The sequence below is a fragment of the Acanthochromis polyacanthus genome, chromosome 13 (genome assembly GCF_021347895.1).
Source record: "Acanthochromis polyacanthus isolate Apoly-LR-REF ecotype Palm Island chromosome 13, KAUST_Apoly_ChrSc, whole genome shotgun sequence".
Classification (NCBI taxonomy): Eukaryota; Metazoa; Chordata; class Actinopteri; family Pomacentridae; genus Acanthochromis; species Acanthochromis polyacanthus.
In genome coordinates, this window is record NC_067125.1 from 7,804,975 (window position 1) to 7,827,767 (window position 22,793).

At 40.8% G+C, this 22,793-nt stretch overlaps 1 protein-coding gene and 1 long non-coding RNA gene across 3 annotated transcripts in view; one reads left to right on the forward strand and one right to left on the reverse strand.

Moving 5' to 3' along the window:
• Positions 1–254: 254 nt before the first annotated feature.
• Positions 255–6,851, reverse strand: LOC127536669 (uncharacterized). Of its 2 annotated transcripts, XR_007945758.1 has the most exons (5): positions 5,418–6,851; positions 5,225–5,323; positions 1,459–1,603; positions 1,288–1,303; positions 255–397 (listed from the first exon to the last, which is right to left on the reverse strand). It is a non-coding gene; the product is annotated as an uncharacterized LOC127536669 (long non-coding RNA). The 2 variants fall into 2 exon arrangements; XR_007945757.1 differs by lacking the exon at positions 255–397 and having other exon boundaries at positions 406–1,303; positions 5,418–6,848.
• An 11-nt stretch (positions 6,852–6,862) lies between these two features.
• Positions 6,863–22,793, forward strand: part of clcn2c (chloride channel 2c) — a 271,943-nt gene continuing 256,012 nt past the window's right edge. The window contains exon 1 of the mRNA XM_051957587.1: positions 6,863–7,368. Coding sequence (XP_051813547.1) covers positions 7,366–7,368 — 3 coding nt within the window. The 5' untranslated portion in view covers positions 6,863–7,365. The remainder of the gene's footprint in view (positions 7,369–22,793) is intronic.

Below are 22,793 nucleotides of genomic sequence, written 5' to 3' on the forward strand. Positions count from 1 at the left end.
AGCATTCGATGTGAAAATAAGCTGCTGCTCCCGAGTTAACCAGGTTATCAGTCGGAGACATCAGGATGGTTGGACACTGCAGCCTCATCCACTGTATATTCAATTCAGATAGTTGTGACAGATATTTTAACTGTTTGATTCTTTAAAAATATTTGTCTCCTCCCATTTAAAAATCATTAAAATAGATGAGTGACAAGATCTATTTTCAAGATAACCAGAAAAATTTCCTTAGTATGAGAAATTATACTTGCCATCTGTTGATGGGAAAACAAGCTGCTGCTCCAGAGTTGACCTGGTGCTCACCATCAGTTGGAGACATCATGGTGGTGGGACATTAGCATCATCCATGGCATATAACATTCAGACAGGATTTTGTTGCACGAGGACATATTTTGATCTTTTAAAAAAAAAAAAAAAAAAAAGTTTTCTCTTGTGTTTAAAACATTTCAATAAAAGCAGTTGTCCTTAGTTTTGTTTGGACACACCATTTGTTCGTCAAGTCAATAGAGATGAAATTTAACCATGGTCTGACTGAATGATCAAATCATGGCCAGATGAGGTAAATTACTGTGAGGGTAGAATGGTGGAGCAGCCAGAGAGGGGTGTGGCCACCAGAGATGGGCGTGGTGATGCTGGACAGACAGGTGCAGATATAAACAGGGACAGAAGCTGGACCAACAGGTAGGTGCTGGGACAGGAGATGACAGTTTACTACAGCAGACACATGAGGGGATTTGTACAACATGATACTACTAACACTAAACAAATGCGACGGTCTTCACACCTCTGGTTGGCAGCCGGCCATGTTGGAAAGAAAGTGAGCTCAAGATAAAAGCCAACACCAGAACCAACGTTTAAGACAGATACCACTTACTTTGTGTAGCTCAAAATGAAATGAAATGTCTTCTCCAGCATGGCTTCAAACTACGCATCGGCGGCCATGCTGGACGACGCATGACGTGGAATGGACAGAGACAGCCTGAAGAAGCGGCACGGCGGCCATGATGCGAATAACACGGCACGGCGGCCATGTTGGAAAGACAGAACAGGTCGGCACGGCGGCCGAGGAGAGACAACCCATTAAAATAAGGAAGTAAACACGGGACTTACCGTAGAGCGATCATCGACGACGCAAGTGTTCGCACTAAGCTAAACTACGGGGAGATGAACAACCTGGAAACAAAGTTACACACTGATCACATCCTAACCTTAAGACAAATGGAAAGATGAAATGGAAATAAAGGATAGAAGGCACAGTGGCCAAAAATACACATAAATTGTCCTCACAGTTCGTAGAGTCTACCTGAAAAACCAAAACAAAGAAACAGTGAATTGGTGCAAACAGGTGAGAGGCTTAGACTTCTTGAAAATACAGTTTAAATCCCATTCATCTGGATGAGACCTCAGTCAGACACAACAGCAACAACCTGTAAAAACCTTGAAATACAAGGTACTGACCTCCTCTTCATAAGAGGTGAAGCTTGGCGTTTTCATCGACGTTCTTCAAACATTTTGAGCCTCACCAACACTCTTCACAGCTGGCACTTTGACAGTTTAATGCAGAAGATGACTTCCCCTGCTGGTGCCATTTTTGTATCTGCACCTGTTTGGGAAGTGACAAAAGCAGTCCAGTTACATGCACCTTTATTTCTATAGCACCTTCCTAAAACTAATGTTCAAGATGCTGCAGAAAGCAGACTAAATGTACCAGTTGTAGTGCAAAGAGGTGGTGGTTCAACATGGGATATTTTGTCAGTTGTGACCCATGTTGACAGTATTAATCTACTTCAAGAGTCCAAAACATTTTGACAAAAACCAAAGACTTTCACAGAATGAGACATGTACTAGTCCCTTATTTTACAGATGCAGCTTTAACTGTCATGGTTCGAATGCAGGTTTAAACTTTAGGCAGATATACATTTAGACATGTATTCTTCAATTGTGCGGCTTGATTAAATCAAATTTTATTTGAATCTCAGTTTCAAATTGAATTCTGCTGCTCTGAAAATGCACTTAATTGCTCTTTTGCACTGGCCTGATGTGTGTAACATGTTTCATTACAAGAAAAGCATTTGAATTTTGAACATTTAATAAGCAAGTATAAAATTTCAGCAAGTCTGTTACTTTTTAGAGCTACTGAACTGCATTTCCAAATGCAGTTAGTCAATTTAAGAAATTCAAACAAATTCAGTGTCAAATGGCACAGCCAAAAATAAAGCTATTAGCAATGAAATGTTTCATAAATTGGCATCTAAACAAAAAATAAATAAATAAATCAATAACCCCCTCTGTGAAACATTTAGAATACAGACAAGAATCTGTCAACCAAGAGACAACACATGGTAAAATGAACTCTGAAACAGGGAAGAAGCAACATTTGAAAACTGCAAAAAAAAAAGTTTCTGCAGAATAAAAGATCTGAGCCTCACTGCATTACGTTCCATGCGATTCTAATTTGTTTGTGCCATAAATCGATGCATAAACACAGACAGTGTACATAATGCGGCCAACCAACAATGCTGCTGCAAGACAAAAGTTTGTCTGCGTTGACTGAGCAGCTGTCACAACGTCACGTTGATTAGGCCAGCTGTTTCTAAAGCTGTGATGTTGGCAGCCTACACTGCGTTTCTGTTGTGAAATAAAGGCCCGAAATGATTTAAATCCAAGTGAGCAGCATCCGTTTTAAAACCGAATCCAGTTAAATGATGATTAAAGTTTGACTAACCGATCAGTGCTTCAGATGGACTCTATGAAGGTATTTCAGGTGCAAAATGTTTGAGCACCTGCAGCATTGAATTTGTAGTTGTGTACATTGAATTTGTATGTGTATCAGCAAATCTGGCTTCCCACACTGAGTTGTGTACTTGTACAATAATTTCTTGTATGTGTCGATTTTTTTTCTTCCCACAAATACAACACAAAAATACGCAGAGAATGTGTGACTCGTGGGGAGGATTCGAGTGGTTGTAAGTAGCAATGTGTGTTCGTGTGTTAGAGGACACAGCTATTTTCGTGGTGGTTATTGCACAAGTTCACATTCAGATTTGCACATACTCAAATTCTCACTTCAACTTCACTTCTTACAATACAGGTGCACAAGTATGTTTTGCAGTTAGTGTGCTGCAACAATAGGTGCAAAATGTGAGCGTGTCAGTGTTGAAATATGTGACTTGTAGAGAAGGATTTGTGCACCTGTAAATATGATTTTGTGAATGTGTACTTTTGGGTTGTATTTGTGAGAAGAAAAAAAAAATCGACACATACAAGAAACTATTGTACAAGTACACAACTCAGAGTGTGGGAAATCAGATTTGCTGATACACATACAAATTCAATGTACACACTACAAATTCGATCTTACAGGTGCTCAAACATTTTGCACCTGAAATACCTTCATAGGACTCAATAAACGTTCAAAGAAACTCGAAGCACCCTGAGTGAGTGAGGCCTGCTCAGGTGTGTTGATGAGCGTGTTTAATTACAGGCGTGAACCATAGACTGTATTCACCTTATTCAGCTCCGCCCATTTTCCAACGTGCGGGACTTCCTGTTTTGAGTAGCACTTCCGGTAACTCGGTCATGGCGGTGTTTACAACTGAGAAAGTGATGTGGGAAGTAACGAAAACCTCTTTAAAAAACAGAAATGGATCAAGTCTGCCTCATCCGCGACTTATTACAGAGTGAGAGGATGACATGAAAAAGTGGCCACAAGTCATGTATGGCGATATTTTTAACTATATCGTGTTGTCTCTTGGCGTTGATCGCTCGGCTATGAGGAATTATAAGAGCACTGAAGCCTATCGATATTTGCACAGTGGTAAAGTCGGCGCTGTTCTGTTACATCAAGAACGGGAATATACGTTTCTTAAAGCTAATGTCAGCCTGAGTCAGGCTAGTACCTCCTCACACATGGAGTGGTGGAGACCACGGGATACTCCTGTATCGCTGGGTTGGGACGGTCCTGCAGTCACGCTGCTGCGATATTATGGAAGGTATGTTGATTGGAATAAAACTTTATTTGATTCATGTATATACGATGTGGTTGTGCAAACGGAGGTTGTTATTGTCATTTCTGAAACAGCTACTGCGGTTTACTGTGTTATTAGCCCTGTCACAAGCTAATGCCAATTCCCTGGAGCAACAAAAAACTGATTCTGACCAAACCGCAGTCATAACAACGTTTCAAAATAGCAGAGAGTATCTTTTTACCTCACTGATGGCACGGCTAGGTCTTTAGTGGAAACTGAACTTTGGTAGAATCGCTGTAGCTGCGCTGACAGTGACCGATGCAAGCTGTGTGTTTACATAGCCATGAGCTGGTCCGCAGCATTCAGATCTAACCTTTCCGTGCTCTAAACAATTCTGAGAGAGAGAAAGCTTCATCTTTCCCCAGTTGTTGTGGCACCCACGGACAGCGCAATTGATGCCAAACATGTTAAAATCGCTTAAAAGAACAGTTAAAAGTAGCTACAGGAGCGAGAGGACTCCATGTTGTTGTAGTGCGAAGACGGTCAACCAGAATTCGATCTCAAAAATGGCGCCGCCCTGCCTCACTTCCTGAATAAGGTGAATATATAGTGGACGTAGCATCTGGCTCCAGAATTGAAGCCAACCCGGAAGTGTCAAAAACTTGCAATATCACACCGTCCGCTAGGGTTGGCTCCAAAAAGCTTTTTCTCCATAGACCCCAATTCATTTTTGGAAAAAAAATTTGATAGACTGATGTTCTACAGCTCAGGATCTTTTTCCTGTTAGTTTTCATGGTCAAAATGAGAGATCAGGTGGCCGATCTTAAAATAAAGCAACACTGAATTTTAAATAAATCGTTAAAGTTGGCGGAGCCAGGGGGCGTGGCTATACTTGATAGACAGCAACAGAAGCCTCTGCGGTAAAATGTGGGCGGGATAAGAGTCCTCGGCCAATCCTGCCCCTAGCTGCTCTCCGGTCCAGTCTGTTTGATGACGCTTTTTACGTCACTGGCTCCAAAAAAATCCAAAAACGGCAACCAGGAAGTAGCAAAATCCGGGCTTCATACACACATATATATATATATATATTTTTTTTTTTTTTTTTTTTTTTCCCCGGGCTTCATTTTCTCGGCGTTGAAACCAACCGGTGACGTCACGGTTAGTTTACGCCTGGCGTGAACGCGCTAATCCAACACACCTGAGCAGACCTCACTCACCCTCACAAACTCTCAACCAACTTTCAGACTTCTACTGACCTGTATTCTGTCACTTCGGGCTCCTCATGCTGTCCGACGAGGTTTTAAAACCATCCGCAAACAGCAGAGTTGAGCGGGGTCCGTTTGTGCGTCTGAGGCCTGCAGAAGACAAGGAAACGCTTTAAAACACGACATTTTACAAGCCAAAATGCAAACAATTCAACACGCCACAAACAAGCTGATTTCCACTCACCTTTAACAGACTCCGAAGACTCGTTTCCAGCCAGCGTCCTTGTAAATTCAACTTTTAAGCAGAAGTTCCTGAGATAACCGTCCTGAACTCGCATCACTTTGGTGAGTGAGGGAAGAACCGCTGACCCACCTGCTTCATACAAACCACAACAGGTTGACTTCCGGGTCCTCAATTTAAGGAGACGCGCCCCAAAATCACGTGTCACGTTTTTTTCTCCTCATCCTGCGCAGCTTGTCATCTGCTTAAAATGCACAGTTTTATGATGGTTCTGATTCTGATCTGTAACAATAACTTGAGTTGCACTGAAACCTTCAAACAATGATATATTACATTTGAAAAAATTATTTGCACAAACTGCGTTTTGATAAATTTTCAGAAAACATTTTATTGTTTACTTGAGATAATATCAGTAAAACTGAAGTTGAGTGGATTTGACTCAGTAGAAAAATTTTCAGTATACTCTCACACTGAAAATTGTTGAAAAATGTATTATAGGAGAAGATTAGGTGCTGATTTGTTGGCAAAAGGGGGTTGTACAAAGTATTAAGATCAAGGGTGCTAATAATTGTGGCACAAGTGATTTGATGTAAAAGATTTATTTCTTAATGTGTGATTTTTTTCCCCACTGAATAAATGCACTTGAATTAAAGGTTGGATTTTCCTCCTATTTTTATTGTGGTCCTATATCATTAGAAAAAAAAATCAATTTATTAGAAGCTAAAGAACACAAGCCAGGGGTGCCTATAATTATGGAGGGCGCTGTATATAAATCATTTCGAAATATTTCATTGAAGATTAATAACGTGTTTAGTTTAGTAGCAAATTGAAGCCTTTCTCAAATGCCAGCCCCCGGTTCCATCTGACTCCATGCGTCAAAAGCGCAGTAAGTCCAATTACCAAAGTATAGCTGAGACTCTACAATAAAAACGTATTAAATTAACCAGGTACACTGGACAGGAAAGCATGATAGCAAATGTAAACAGATGTATTAGTTTAGATTAAAAATGAAAAAGGCGTATTTAAAAATCCAGCTGTGAGGGGATGTCGGCTCCAGTGCACTGACGCACAACAAACGCTCCTCTGTGGCAACTTCCCTTCTGTCGACGTCTGAACTTAATCTACAGAAACCTCCCACAGGTAGTCACCTCCGTCTCCCATCCAGCTCCCAGTGTTTCCCCCAGAGGTGCGCTCTCCCACCCCATCAACACCGCATCCCAGTCATCCCAGTCAGCTCCATCCCGAATCAGCTCTGCACATCTGGAGCAGCGCCTCGGAGCTGGGGAGGAGAGGATGTGTGTGTCCGTGTGTGTGTGTGTGTGTGTGTGTGTGTATGTGTGTGTGTGTGTGTGTGTGATGGGATCAGGCGGTTTTTGCCGCGGCAGCACCCGCATTGCAACACAGGAGCGATGCTGAGGACCGGCTGTTGAATGTCTGAGGAGCATCTCTCGCCTCTTCTCACTGTTTGATTGGTTTGTTCTGTGGGGCAGCAGTGGGCTGAAACAGGACGCGCGCTGTCACCGCATCCATTGGCGTGATTTTTTTTTTTTTTAAAGAATTGTTCTCCTGACAGGATTACCCAGAGGGAGCGTTTTGGGGGCTTATTAATTGCGTCTTGAAAGTTGGAGCTGTTGCAGCCAATAGGATCGTATCCAGCCTCAAACACCAGGATCCGGACGGGGCGAGTTGGCAGCAGTCAGAAACCTTTGCAGCAGCAGCAGCAGCAGTAGTCAAGTTCCTGTGGAGGATAAACTGTTGCCTTGAATCAAACTTTGTCTTTGAACTTGTAGGATTTCGATCTGCCTCCCCCTTGAACTCCCCCCTCCTTCACCCTCAGCGCTCGGAGGGTGAGAGATGGAGAGCCGCAGGTGACTGACCGCTCAGCGCCGCTTCAGGACTCCTGCTGGGGATTCACTGGTCATACTGGGGACACCCAGGAGCTCCGGGCAGGATGGTGAGTCTGCTGTGCACTCTCTCTGTGTGTGTGTGTGTGTGTGTGTGTGTGTGTGTGTGTGTGTGTGTGTGTGTGTGTGTGTGTGTGTGTGTGTGTGTGTGTGTGTGTGTGTGTGTGTGTGTACGCGCGAGTTAAACATCATCCTCTACCCTGTCCTGCTTCAACTTCCTCTCCCCATCCTCACCCCCCACCCACGCACACCCTGGCATCCGTGTCACAAGATCGATGCCACATCAGCTGCGGGCAGCTTCATCACAAGACGGCCTCTTTGAACGGCTCCCAGCATCACTGATCTTGTGCTTAACCGTTCAGGAAACGGAGAAACTCCTCCAGTTTCTTTAGCTTGCGTCTTTGGTCATGTCTCCACACACATCGTTTTGGCCCGAGGCGACTGGTTGGTTCTGTCTAAGTCTGATCAAAGCAGACCTGCAGCAGAGAGGGTGAACTCTCCAGGTCCTGTAATAAATTATCTGCATGCTGAGTGGCTCCATGAGGACCAGGAATCATGTCTGGATTGTCCCACTAGAGGGCCCAGAGCCACCGTGTTGAATGGTTGTAAAGAGTTTTTTTTTTCTGTGGCGCACTTCCCGGACACTCATTTCTTTAATTTGGTGCTACAGGTTTCAGTTACTGTGCCTGTTTACTTCTGCCTCTGCTTACTTTCTGAGTACTTGATTCGTGATGCGGTGACAGAATGAGGTTCCTGTCAGGAAAGTGAGAGCTGTATGCCACTTCTCAACAGGTGTGGCTTCATCTCATGTTCATCTCAGCTCATCTGAAGGTAGAGATGGTGGCTAAGCTTGTGCTCTTGAATTTTATTGAGGTTTTTCTTTTCCTTCAATATGTTATTTAATCATTTCTTTTGTGCATGTGAAAGATCTGCAAACTTACAAATATTATGTATGTCACCAGGGAACAAACTTGTATATTGCTTGCCTCATGGCAAGTTTACCACGTCCTCAAACAAATAGTGATTGAATGACTTGAAGGCTTTACTGTCATATGCAGCAAAAACAAGTTAACAGGGCAGTGAAAGTATCTGTTCTCTGTGTCTCTACCTAATGATGTGATCAGCCTATTCACACTACTGTTCAAAAGTTTGGAGTCAAAATTTTCTTTTTTCAGTCAAGATAACATTAAATGAATCAGAAATCCAGTGTAGACATTGTTAATGTGGTAAATGACTATTCTAGCTGGAAACAGATGATTTTTAATGGAATATCTCCATAGGGGTACAGAGGAACATTTCCAGCAACCATCACTCCTGTGTTCTAATGCTACATTGTGTTAGCTAATGCTGTTGAAAGGCTCATTGATGATTAGAAAACCCTTGTGAAGTTATGTTACCACATGAATAAAAGTGTGAGTTTTCATAGAAAACTTTAAATTACCTGGATGACTCCAAACTTTTGCACTGTAGTGTAGATGCACTCATATCTACTCATACATACTGAGGTAACAAAACAGTGCATAAAAGTTTATGCAGGAAAGAATGTGTAGTGAACTATATTTATGCACAATTTATGGTGCAGAAGGTTAAGATCTGCTCATATAAACTGAGTTAGGTAATGTTGAACATACAAAGTGCAAAAAAGGTGTGTGTAGAAGAAAAGTGTGCAATGTTTTTTGGTGCAAAGGTCAACATGTTCAACAGTATGCGGCAGTGTAAGACTGCACTAAGTCCTCTAGTTGGTTTAGAAGCATTTTTCAGTCTTACGCCCTGGATAAAAACTGTCCTTGAATCTTCAGATTCAGTATTTCAGACAGCGAGGGTGTGAAGACGTGGTGTTGTGGGTGTTTGGGGTCTTTGATGGTGTTATTGAAGACTTTCTGCTGATGGAGGTGCTGCACAGATGGAAGAGTGACCTGTGATGTGTTGGACTGAGTTGACCACTCTCTGTAAGCTCTTATGGTCCGCCTGTGTGGAGTTACTGAACCACACTGGGACGCTGCTATGAATGCTGTCATCGGTGCATCAGTAGATGCTGCAGAGGAATAATGGTGGCAGTTTGAATTTCTTCTGCCTCCTCAGGAAGTACAGCCTCTGCAGTGCTTTCACTGATGTGAACCTGGAGAAACTTGAAGGTTCTGATCCTGTCCACCCACTGTTACACAGCTGTGGTTTCGGTCCACTATCAGGCTGCTTGTCATTCTAACTTATGTTTCCTAGTTACCTCTCCTTGTGTGACTCGGAAACCGTTCCCCCTTTGGCATCATAGAAGATCTTTCAATCACTTAAAGGCACCCTCTGGCTATCAAAATCTAAAACCCTGTCGCATAAAAGTTACATAATTAATTTTTTCCCCCATGAAAATATTCCCCTTCTGTCTTAAATGACTTAGCTGTACCTCTACACTGTCGATGCCTCTAGAATGTACAGATCTATGAAGTCTCTTTCCTTTCTCTTCACTCACCGTCCACCACTCACTGCAGCTCAGCACACCAGCTCACCCCGACCACACTTCAGTCATACATGTTCAATCTGGAAACTAATTCTGAAGAAAAATAAGAATACAGAAAGCTCCATCCTGCAAGTTGACAGCATTGGTTCCTTTGGTTTGTTATTCTTGAAAGCCTGAATGTCTGAATCTCTGTTTGAGACTGTCATCAGTACACTGCTAAAGAGACGGGAGCTAAAACAGAGGCTGAGAGAAGGCACAGCATAGTATAATATGAGAAAAAAAATGTAAGCATATAAAAATATTCAAGTAGACTCCAAAAATAAAGCCATAAACCCCACAGTGTGCATTATATGGGCTCTCGAACTGTCAACAAAATCAAGCTTCTCCTTTAAAAACACTTTTTTTTTTTGAACCTTCACTGTATGTTTTGGATATACTGTATATAGAGATTATCTGAAATTGCCTTTTAATTATCTCTGAGGCAGGTGGGTTTAGAAAAGTAAACACAAACAGTTCTGCACTGCAGTCAGTGGATGATACCTTAATATCTGGGTGTTTTATATGGAAGTTAGAGCTGTAGTGTTTGGTGGTATATTAAATGACTTGACAGGACGACCAACTGAACAAGCAGCAGCGAATCAATCATTTATAATTGTCAATCAACAGTGTGATACCGGAAGTTATATCCCTGTTCCACATCCGCATCTTGAGGACTGATGGACACAACAATATCTAATCGGTTTCCTATAATTGTGTGTGTTCTAGATTTCAATTTTATCTCTGCGTTTGTCATCCCGGGCACTGATGTTATTGATTTTTTTCTTTCTTGTGGTCCTGTTTTATATTCTTCTCATTTTCTTATCTTTGTTAATCCATAGTTGGAACTTTGCCATTCAGTTGAGGTTGGTGAATCTGTGAGAGAAGCTTAGATTTAAATATGTGGGCTTATATTTAAATATGTGTCGTGGGAGGGAAAATGAGAGATTAAACGAGATTTTGTGAAACTGTTATCTAATTCTCTATTAATTAATATTTAGAAATGCATCATCATGCTGATATAAACCTGTGATTTGCGTGGGTTTAGGTTAGGTCTGTATAATTGTGAAGATCAACCTCCTGTTATGAAAGTTTCTTCACTTACATTCCACACAGCTTCAGGAGCAGGGAGTGAATTGTGATGCTCCAACAATATAACAATCTTGTCATTTAATTCTTAAATGTGTGAATGTAAATTTGTAATCACATTAAAGTGGGAGCCCGTGATGGAGGATAATGTCTTTTTAATGTCTTCTTTGGCAGCTGAATGAGAGCAGTTTTGAATTGGGAAAACATCAGTCATCTGCTGTTTGCTCATCAGAGGCTTCCTCTGTAAAACATTTACTTCCCTTCACTCTTGGGCTCTTTAGCCACATTCCATTAACGCTGTAGTTGACATTTAAGTGTGAAACAATTAGGTGAGGCAGAACAGAGCTGGCAAAGAGCCTCAGGTCTGCACTGCAGGCCTGGAGGGTTTTCTCAACCATGAATTCGTCCAACATACCCACGACTCTAATAGACTTGTCTACCGCCCAATAAACACAGAGTGTATCAGCGAGTGTGCCGCTCAGCCATGTGATGGATTTTTCTTTAAAGTTCAACACTCGAGGGACAGTATCAGACTTGTTGAGACAGGAGGGGAGGAAGGTGTGAGGTGGGGGAGGATGGAGTGTCAGAGAGCAGTTGGATTGTTCCCATTTAATATTGATCTTTGAGTCCTGCTTCTACCTTAATGGCCTGAAAGAGTGAGGAGGAGGCTGCATGAGGTGGAAGATGTGAAGTGGGGACAAGATCTAACGGCCTGTTTTGTTTTCAGATACTTTTGCAAACAGAAAAGCACTTTTAATGAAGTTTCTCCATTTCAGTGTTGGTGGGTGGAGCCTTAGAAATGAGAGCCTAATTGAGATTGCTTTAATTCTTTGTGTTTATGTATGTGTCTGTGTGTATGGACGTGTGCGCGCGTTTGCAATACTACAAACATTCTTGTTCAATTTGTGCTGGATGATCATTTCCACTGATTGCTTGTAGACTCACTTAGATGGGTTGTAATGTTGAGCAAATGAGGTTCTTTTCTGTTGAGGGGAAACTGATCTTGCCGTAATGACATGCAGCAAAGAGAGAGTGGAGCGAAAGAAGGGCTAGTAGAACTTATATATGAAGGACGTGGTTACATTTAGCAAGCACTTAGCGCAGGACATGAAGAAAGACACTCAGATAGGTAAGTTTTAGAACAGTTTTGAACTGATACTAAAACCTGAACTCAATCTGTCTCCCTTAATAACAAGTGTTGTATTAAAGACTGCCTAAAAAATCTTTTAGCACTTCTGCTGCAGCATCGAATGTGTTTTTATGTTCACTTCAAACCAGAAAATATCAGTTCAACAAGGAGTGGGACGATGGTGGACAGAAATTAGCACTATTTTATGGTGTAATCTGTTGTTGTAGTCAACAATCAATACCACATCTCGGACTAATGTTTTGTATCGAATCTGTGATTATATTCAACAATATTAAATTACAGGCTGGTTGCAGAGTTTGCATGCTTGGTGGACATTAGATAAGTAGAGTAGGTTTATCATCACATCTTAGCTGAAACCTGCTGCTGCTGCAAGCAAGGTTCAAGAGAGAAGCAAAATAGTGGAGTTGAGAGCTGTAAAGCCAAAAAGATACTAAAATGCTTTGTGTTAAGAGGCAGCAGCAGAGTTGGGTGATAATGATCTGTAGATTTATCACTATGAATGCTCCTTTTCACAATAAAATAAAATAAACTTAATAAAAGTACTGATTACTGTAGCTTTACTTCTCAAACACTAATGGTGGTATTTTTAAACCTGGACCCTATTTTCACTTATTTATGGGTGTAAATTATTAATCCCTTGAACATAAAACAGTTTCGGGGTATTTTTTTTGTCTCCTGTCACATTTTTACTTATTGTACTCATTTTTCACTGCAATATAAAGTGTTTTATCTCTATAGAAACGTCACAACCATGGCTAGAAGCAGAGAGAACTCAGATATGTCTTGTGCAATGTGACACAGTTATGTTTTTTATAAATAATTGAAAAACAAAAACAAAAGTTGAATGGAATCAGTGGAATCAATGTGTGCATTTATCTATGTGCTTAAAAAAAGGTGTTACGAATACTGAAAAAAGAAAAACGCTAGCTGCATACGTTTTCTCTACAAGCTAGGTGTTTTACTCTGCGTGTGAACACGACCTGTAGTTCAGCCAAAATATCAATAAATCTTTGCCATCAAGAAGCAAATATTTTCTTTTTTTATTTACAAGATCTGGTGCAAAGTGTTTTGCTTTTGGTGAATTCTTGAATAAGATGTGAAATAAAGTGGTTTTGATGAATTATAATAATTTAAAGCTTTTTTTGTGCTTTTTTTTTTTTTTTTTTTTTACCCCTGATGGAACCATAAATCACACATGATATGGTCACAAACTGTTGCAAATCTAATGTTGAATAATCTGATAATTCTTTCAGATTTTTGGTGTTAAACTTGGATTCATTTAGGTGATTTCAGCTTTTCAAACCCACCACTGTGCTTTGAAGTTCAGAGAGTTGTTTGGAGGGAAATGTTTAAATTAAGTTTAGTATTATGGGAAAACACTATAGCTGGTAACCATAAAATGACTGCATTGACTATTGAGCATTCGTGTATACTGCTAGAGATAGTTTTTGCCATTTTTCTGCCAATATTTAGTATGAACTAATGCCAGGTCAACAAAAATAACTTCAGCTAATTCCATTACCTTCAGTCTGTCCGCAGCAGGTCTCTCTGCTCTTGGAACAGCATTTTCATTTAGGATGAAGTGTTTTGGTGCGGGACTCCATCAGGTCAGCCTGGTCAAAATGTTTACTGCAAACACAATGGTCTGCAATCACACGGTACGGGCAAGAGTGTTTCATCCACTCACAGCTCAACTGACCACAACTTGAGATCGTCCCTTTCCCCCAAACAGACTCCTTGAAAGCTTCGTGAAGTGTGCTGAATCATTTTGTTGCCACAATTTGGAAATACACAAACACAAACCGCTATTTTTTTTTCTTGAAAGTTTGCTTGAATTTTTTTTACAGTGGTGGATTTAGAACTGGGCAACATGGGTAAGGGGCAGTGTGTGGCACCCTCAACACTGATGTGAGGTAATTATCAGAATGGGCAACTTGATGCAGTTTGTGTCAGTGTTGTTGCCAAGTCGAAGCTTCTTAAATGAATCCAGAGAGACTCCAGAGGGAGTGCTCATTTTACTGAAGATTAACTGCTGCAGTTACACTTTACTGTGACTTTAAGAAACTCATACTTTATGTGGGACTGGTTACTTCCTGTTAACTTCATAAATAAAATCTCATGAAATATATGAACTTACCAAAATAAAATCATCTCTCTTTCACTGTATTTACCATATGAATTAAATCTTTTAACAGTATAAATGTATGAATTTTAGCTTTTAAACTAAAACAATTCACATCAAGTATCATACAAGCCAGACTGGGGTAATTGTAAACTTGCTGCTCACTTCAAGCCTCACCCTTGTGAATTTGTCCAGTGTTGTAATTTCTGGGCCCAACAGGTTCCACTTTATTTACAGTTCATCATCTCCCCCAACTCTGCTAAAGTCCATTTAGAACCTTCTGCAGATGTCCACATGCTGCTCAGAGTCTGTCTGACTCCACTACCAGGACAGGCATGCTTAAAAATAGTGTGCATGTGCTAAATATATACATGACTGTTCAAAAGTTTGGAGTCACCCAGACAGTCTCATGTTTTCCATGAAAACTCGCATTTTTATCCATGTGCTAACATAATTGCACAAGGGTTTTCTAATCATCAGTTAGCCTTTCAACACCATTAGCTAACACAATGTAGCATTAGAACACAGGAGTGATGGTTGCCGGAAATGTTCCTCTGTACCCCTATGGAGATATTCCATTAAAAATCAGCTGTTTCCAGCTAGAATAGTCATTTACCACATTAACAATGTCTAGACTGTATTTCTGATCCATTTAATGTTATCTTCATTGAAAAAAAACCTGCTTTTCTTTCAAAAATAAAGACATCTCTAAGTGACCCCAAACCTTTGAACGATAGTGTAGGTATGTGTACAAGTATGACACGGAGTCGGCCAAGAGGATTACAACAGACTGGAAAAGCAGTACACAACAGCTACACATCTGTGGTGTCTGTCAGCGTGAGCATCCACAAGGGAGTATAACCAACTCATGTCAACTCTGTCAGGCACTGATGGCTCATATAGGAGCAACACTACAGCTGAGTCATGCAGGAATGTCACTAAATCATATCATAATTTGTTCACACAGTCATTTAGTGCACCTACACCTGCACTCAAAAGACCCATAAACATCATTAAGACACAGTAGCAGAGTGAGAGTGGAGGAGGGAGGAAGTGTTTTGCAGTGAAGCCGCACCAGCAAGAGGGTCTTTGATTAAAAGAAAAATACTTTAAAAATCCTGTTACACACTGTACATGTGATGGCAGGAAGAGAGCCCTCTAATTACACTCCACATGCACTCCTGAGAGTCTTGGATTTGCAGTTCTAATGAGAATATTAATGTTTGAAGCTATTATGGTGAATACTGAAAAGTTTCAACCAACTCAGATGAGATCATAGCTGACATTTGGGTCATTTGTCAGCATGTAGAGCTGTTATCAATGCTTGTTTGACTAGAGGGGAGACAGCTGTGTCCCAAAACAGATTAACAAGAGATTATGTGCAGCTCCTGTGTTAAATATTCTTGTAGTTATCCAAAGAAGATGGTTTCAGTTTTAGTTAGTAGTGCTCTCCCTCTAGTAATATTAAGGATCCCTCCGTTCTCTCCTTTCATTCACCTTGATCTACAGGTGTTGCCTCAGTCTTAGTGTCTGCTACAATAAACCACACCATCTGTGCTTCCTGCAACAGCTCACCTCTTACAACATATTTCAGTGTGAAGAATGAACAAAAAGTGCCCTCAAATACAAGACAATCAGACTGAGACAGGGGAAACAATTTCACAGACTTATCTGAACAGGAAGTGTTTCAGAATGTGCAGAGGAGATGCTTTGTGATTCCTAAGGGGGGGTGGAGTTGGAGGCTGGTGTTGGAGACGTGACTGGAGGGCGGTGGGTGGCTGTTATGTGGAGTGCTGAGAGGTGGGAGCTGAACAGGCTGCCGTGGTTGTGTGTTGGTGGCGTGGTGGTGTGGAGAGTGGAGCAGGTGGTGCAGATAGATATTAGGCTGAGGCTGACAGAGAGCAGCCAGTGAACCTCAGGCACTAAGTTAGTTGACTGGAAACAAACTAGAACTGACTAGCTGGACCAGAAATGGTGTTAGCATTAGTACCACATTAGTGAACAATTTGACGGAGGCTGGAGAGAAGAGCTGGATAGATCTGCTGCTGGGACCTAACTGGCAAAGGAACATGGACCAGGAGACGGAGCATCAATGAGAGCCCAGACAAACATACAAACATTCACAGAGAGACAGAGTGATGACTAAAAAGACAAACACTGCACAGAAAGACTTAGAATAGAATAGAATAGAATAGAATAGCCTTTATTGTCATTGTATCAGGTACAACGAGATTAGGATACCACTTCCCATATGGTGTCAAAGCAAAAAAAAAAAAAAAAACAGTAACAATTTAAAAAGAACAATAAATATATATACACAAGGGCATAAATACAATAGCAGCATGAGTCTTTCAGGTGAGAAAGGAATGTGAGTGTCAAAGGTTATTCGGTGGTCGATGTCTTTGGTATTTGTATGGATGGGGGGGGGGGACAGGTTCGATTGGCTCTGTGATTGTTGACTACAGTAATAGCTCTTGGGAAGAAGCTATTTCTGAGTCTGCTTCTGGTACATGTTGGACACACGTTCACTACCAGTCAAAAGTTTGGACACACCTTCTAATTTTATGTTTTTTCTTTATTTTCTTGACTATTTACATTGTAGATTCTCACTGAAGGCATCAAAACTATGAATGAGCACATATGGAATTATGGAGTAAACAATAAAATGTGAAATAAATGAAAACACGTTTTACATTTTAGATTCTTCAAAATAGCCACCACGCTTCCACACTTCACTGTTTTAGTAAAAAAAGAAAAAAAAGGTATGAATGTTAAGGGTTAATTCATGGATTAATCACCAGCTTAGTGAATAATTAGTACAACACAGAGGCATCTGAAACCAAGACAAAGACTGAGAAAAATTAAGAGATCAGTCTGTTAAATCGTGGACTTCAAGCCAGATTTATGTCTAAGTCGAGGCAGATTTATCAACATTACACTGCCTAAATAAATAATCAGAGTGTCTGTTCAGTGTAACAGATCCAGACAGATCCTGACCACATCCAGACAGTCTGGCCGGGAAGAAAGGACAATCACGAGTCCTTGCAAGTAAATAGAGGAAAGATGATGCAGCAACAGAAAAATACATGACGTAGCAACACTTATAATGTTAATATATGAGAACTGTCTAAAAAGGACTAGTAGGCCACTTTAATTTATCTTTCAGACAAGCCTGACAACAGTAATAAAACAACACTTAGTGCTTAAAGAGGTGCAATCAGAGGAGAACAGGAGGAATGGGATGGGAATAGTAATCTGAATGTTGCATTTGTGATCATAATTTATCATTAGCATCACTTTACACTCTTACACTCATAAACGTAAGTTAGAAGGTAATCACTGGCATCCACTTTTTGATATGAGCTAATACATCTGGCACAGGTAATGTCTGAAAGAATTAATATAGACACAAAAACAACACATCAGATGACTTCAGATAGTGTGTAACAGTCAATCAGAGTGATTATATCAGACAAATGTATTGTTCCTCTTTGCTATGTGCAGGATAGTATCTTAACTGACTGCTTTGGTTTTAAAACGTGAAACTTTTTTCTTTGAACAAGTTTTTGATTAATCTTAATTCTGATCACAGCATGCAGCAAAACCAAGAGAGGAAATGTAATAGTAACCGACATTCATCTTACAGATACAAGCGACTCCAAGTAAACACGCGTGTTTCTCTGTGTAAAAAGCCAACTGTTGGCTGACTTGCTAGCTTATTTGTCTGTTTTCCATGTTTTCCACTGTTATAGTAGCTTGGAAAATCCAAACTGAATCTCCATGTAATCTCCTATCTCCATGTTAGGAGATACAGGAGAATCAGTTTGGCATTGGGCGAATTGAATCGCGTTTCCCTCCCGGGAAAGTTTGGTATGACCAATCATAGCACGGGAGGCGGGAGTTAATGCTGCGTCATCTTCAGCGCCTGGATTACCCATAAAACACCTGCGCACCTCCCGTAACCAAACACAAACATTAACAAAGTTATTCCTAGCACCTCTAATCGTTCGGAAGGAGCCTTTTGTTGCGTAGCCTTTTCAAAAATAAGTGTTGTACTTGAGAGTACCCCATGTATTCGCAGATTTTTGTGACAAAAAAATGGCTGCATGCCATTGTTGTTTGGACTACATGGACTACAAGGTCGATTTGTTTGTGCGTCACATCCGTGTTACGCTGATTGGTTCTTTCTCGTTCAAGCTGCATTCGTTAGCCCCTCCTTTTTGAAATCGTCTCCTATCATCACAATGCCAGACTGCCTTTATTTGTATTTATATTAATACATAAATACAGTCAGTCTGGATTTTCCAGACAACTGTTATAGAGGAGCTTAAACCATTGTGCATGTCTTGCCCCCAACAATCACCCTTGTAAAACTGTTCTTCAGGGCTGTTTCAGGATCAGGAAATACTGTAGCTACATCCTCCAGGGTGGAAGTGCTCTTTAAAAAGCACCAGCGAATGCCACACTATTCCTTTCTCCTCCTCCGTCGGAAGGCCTGATGGGTCCAGTCCACACTGCTTCATCTGGATGGTGATGTTGAACAGGTAGTCGTAGCACTCGCACATGGTCTTAGTGTTTTCCTATGACTCACCTCAGACGTAGACACCATGCCAGCGGACAACAACTGCGCATGAATCTGAGTATTCTTCCATCGCCTGAGCCATCTGGTCCTTCAAGTCCTTCTCCTCTGGCGTATTTTCAATAGTAGTACTTCTCCTGCGCGGGTCTCAGTGCTGATGGGTGAACTCAGCGAGGACAAAAAGCCACATTTTTCTGAACTCTCGATGTCCTCATCAAGCAGCCAGCCTTCTCCTCTCACACTTTGGCATCAACAACGTAAAAATGCGTATAGACTAACATAGCAAAACTTTTCTTTTGTTCTGTTCCCTGTGTGCTCAAAAGACTGGAGTTACATCCAGTAACTGCTATTTGTCTCTCAGAGTTACCAACTGCAGTCAAAGCTGTTAGACTTTTCAACACAACGGTTTGTTTTGTGTTCCCATCTGGTCTGAAATAATCAACAAGAGCAAATTAGAGGCTTTTCATTGTATTTCATTTCTGACACTTCTCAGTGCATACACTAAAGTTCAAAAGTTTGAGGTCACTTAGAAATGTCCCTATTTTTGGAAAGAAAAGCAATTTTGTTCAATGCAGATAACATTAAATGAATCAGAAATCCATTGTTAGCAGAGTATCTAGGTATGCTCAACGTTAAACGTGGCACACAACACAAGACAACAGTTGTTCCATATTGAATGAACGCCTGCACCCACGGGCTCACCTGTTTTATTAATTACGCACAGCATACCTGTGGACAATTCCCTCATTAGGGTCACGTGATGCAAAGCGTCAAAACGAACACAAACTGGGGATCATGAATCAAACAAAAATAAAAACAAAATTACAGCATATTTCTAACAAACAAAATGAAATGAGAGCACATCTCAACATCCATACACATTGTTAATGTGGTTAATGAATATTCTAGCTGGAAACAGCTGATTTTAATGGAATATCTCCATAGGGGTACAGAGGAACATTTCCAGCAACCATCACTCCTGTGTTCTAATTCAATTCAATTCAATTTTATTTATATAGCGTCAATTACAGTCAAATCGTCTCAAGACGCTTTACAGAACCCATATGCCTGACCCCCAGAGCAAGCCCAAAGGCGACAGTGGCAAGGAAAACACCCTTTTAACAGGGAAGAAACCTCGAGCAGAACCCGGCTCTATATAGGGGGGACCCATCTGCCTGCTGGCCGGGCGGGTTGAGAAGGACAGAAGAGGGCAAGGGGGAGGGATGGGAGAAGAGGGAGGGGTGGGAAAGCAAGGAAAACACAACACACATTTGGATACATGCATGACAGGATATGTGACACAGACAAAGTATAAGCTAACATTGAAAACTGACTCATAGTTTACTCTTATGATGTACGGCTCTGACATTAAACATACTCCATATATAGGTAGCAGTAAAATTCAAACAGTATGTAAGTTAGCATAACAGTATATTGAAGGCGATGCAGAGTTGACTGGTGGAAAAAGGGAGTTGGAAGCAGAGGGCTGGAGGAAGGTCAGTAGCAGCATCCCACAGTGGACATGGTGGAGACTGGACCAGCTGGTGGAACATCGACCGCAGATCTGAAGCATCCAGCTCTGGGACCAGGGACACTCGGAGAAATAGCACAGGGGGAAACAGAGTGAATGTACTGCAATAATGGTATACATATTAAATGTAAAGGTAGATAGAGAAGGGCTCAGTGCGTCAAGAAAAGTCCCCCAGCAGCCTAGGCCTATAGCAGCATGACTAGGGGCAGAACGAAGGGACGTCCAAGAGGGGGTCAGCTGTACAATGAAGACACAAGCCGAACCTCTGTGGGTCACCCAGTCAGCCCCAACTATAAGATTTGTCAAAAAGGAACGTTTTAAGCCTGGTCTTAAAAATAGAGAGGGTGTCTGCCTCCCGAACCCAAACTGGGAGCAGGTTCCACAGGAGAGGCACCTGATAACTGAAGGCTCTGCCTCCCATTCTAGTTTTAGAAATTCTAGGAACAACAAGTAAGCCTGCAGTTTGAGAGCGAAGAGTTCTACTAGGATAATAAGGTACTATCAGATCTTTAAGATATGATGGAGATTGGTTATTAAGAGCGTTATATGTCAGAAGAAGGATTTTAAATTCTATTCTGGATTTAACAGGAAGCCAGTGAAGAGAAGCAAGTATAGGGGAAATATGATCTCTTTTGCTAACTCCTGTCAGAACTCTCGCAGCAGCGTTTTGGATCAACTGTAGATGTTTGAGAGAGCTATTTGGACAACCCGATAATAAGGAATTGCAATAGTCAAGCCTGGAAGTAACAAAAGCATGAACTAATTTTTCTGCATCACTCTGAGACAGAATGTTCCTGATTTTTACAATATTACGCAGGTGAAAAAAGGAAGTCCTACAGACTTGCTTTATGTGTGAGTTAAAGGACATGTCCTGGTCAAAAATAACTCCAAGATTCCTCACAGTAGTACTGGAGGCCAATGTGATGCCATCCAGAGTAACTATTTGCTTTGAAAGCGAGTTTCTAAGATGTTTGGGGCCAAATACAATGACTTCAGTTTTGTCTGAATTTAGCAGTAGGAAGTTAAAAGTCATCCAGGTTTTAATGTCCTTAAGACAATCTTGCAGTCTAGCTAACTGATCAGTTTCATCTGGCTTCATAGATAAATACAATTGTGTGTCATCTGCATAACAATGGAAGTTAATACAGTGCTTCCTAATAATATTGCCTAAAGGAAGCATGTATAATGTGAAAAGTATCGGTCCTAAGACAGAACCCTGAGGAACTCCATGATTAACTTTAGTATGCTCAGAAGAGTTATTGTTGACATGCACAAACTGGAACCTATCTGATAAGTAGGATTTAAACCAATCCAGTGCTGTCCCTTTAATGCCAATTGAATATTCTAGACGCTGTAATAAAATTTTGTGGTCGATTGTGTCAAACGCTGCACTAAGATCTAACAAAACAAGTATAGAGACTAGTCCATTATCTGATGCTATGAGAAGGTCATTAGTAACTTTCACTAGAGCTGTTTCTGTGCTATGATGCACTCTGAAGCCTGACTGAAACATTTCAAACAAATTATTCCTTTGTAAGTGTTCACATAATTGATTTGCAACTGTTCTTTCCAGAATTTTAGAGAGAAATGGTAGGTTGGATATCGGTCTATAGTTAGCTAACACATCTGGATCTAAAGTGGGCTTTTTAAGCAAAGGTTTGATGACAGCAACCTTAAAAGCCTGTGGTACATAGCCTGTTACTAGAGAGAGATTAATCAGATCTAACATTGAAGAATTAATTAAAGGTAAAATCTCCTTGAAGAGTCTAGTTGGGATAGGATCTAAAAGACATGTTGATGGTTTGGATGTAGAAACTGTTGAAATTAGTTCAGAGAGACATATAGGAGTGAAGAATTCTAAAGATTCATCAGGTCTAACAGCCAATTCAAAAGCATCTGTGACATTTGTAGGAAGGGCCAGATTAATTTTATCTCTAATCAGAACTATTTTATGCGTAAAGAAGCTCATGAAGTCGTTACTGGTTAAAGCTAAAGGAATACAAGGTTCAACAGAGCTCTGACTCTTTGTCAGCCTGGCTACAGTGCTAAAGAGAAACCTGGGGTTGTTCTTGTTCTCATCTATTAAAGATGAATAATAAGTTGTCCTGGCATTATGAAGAGCTTTTTTATAGATTACTAGACTATTTTTCCAAGCCACATACACTACCTCTGAATTAGTGGAATACCACTTTCTTTCCAGCTTTCGGGATGCCTGCTTTAAAGTCCGCAGCTGGGAATTATACCAAGGAGCAAGTCTTCTCTGAGATATAACTTTCTTTTTTACAGGTGCAACACTATCAAGAGTTGTACGCAGTGAGGCTGAAGCATTATTAACATAATAATCCATAATGCTACATTGTGTTAGCTAATGGTGTTGAAAAGCTGATTGATGATTAGAAAACCCTTGTGTAATTATGCTAGCACATGAATAAAAGTGTGAGTTTTCATGGAAAACATGAAATTGTCTGGCTGACCCCAATGTATAAAACAGACAGCAACACTTGAAGCTTTAAACC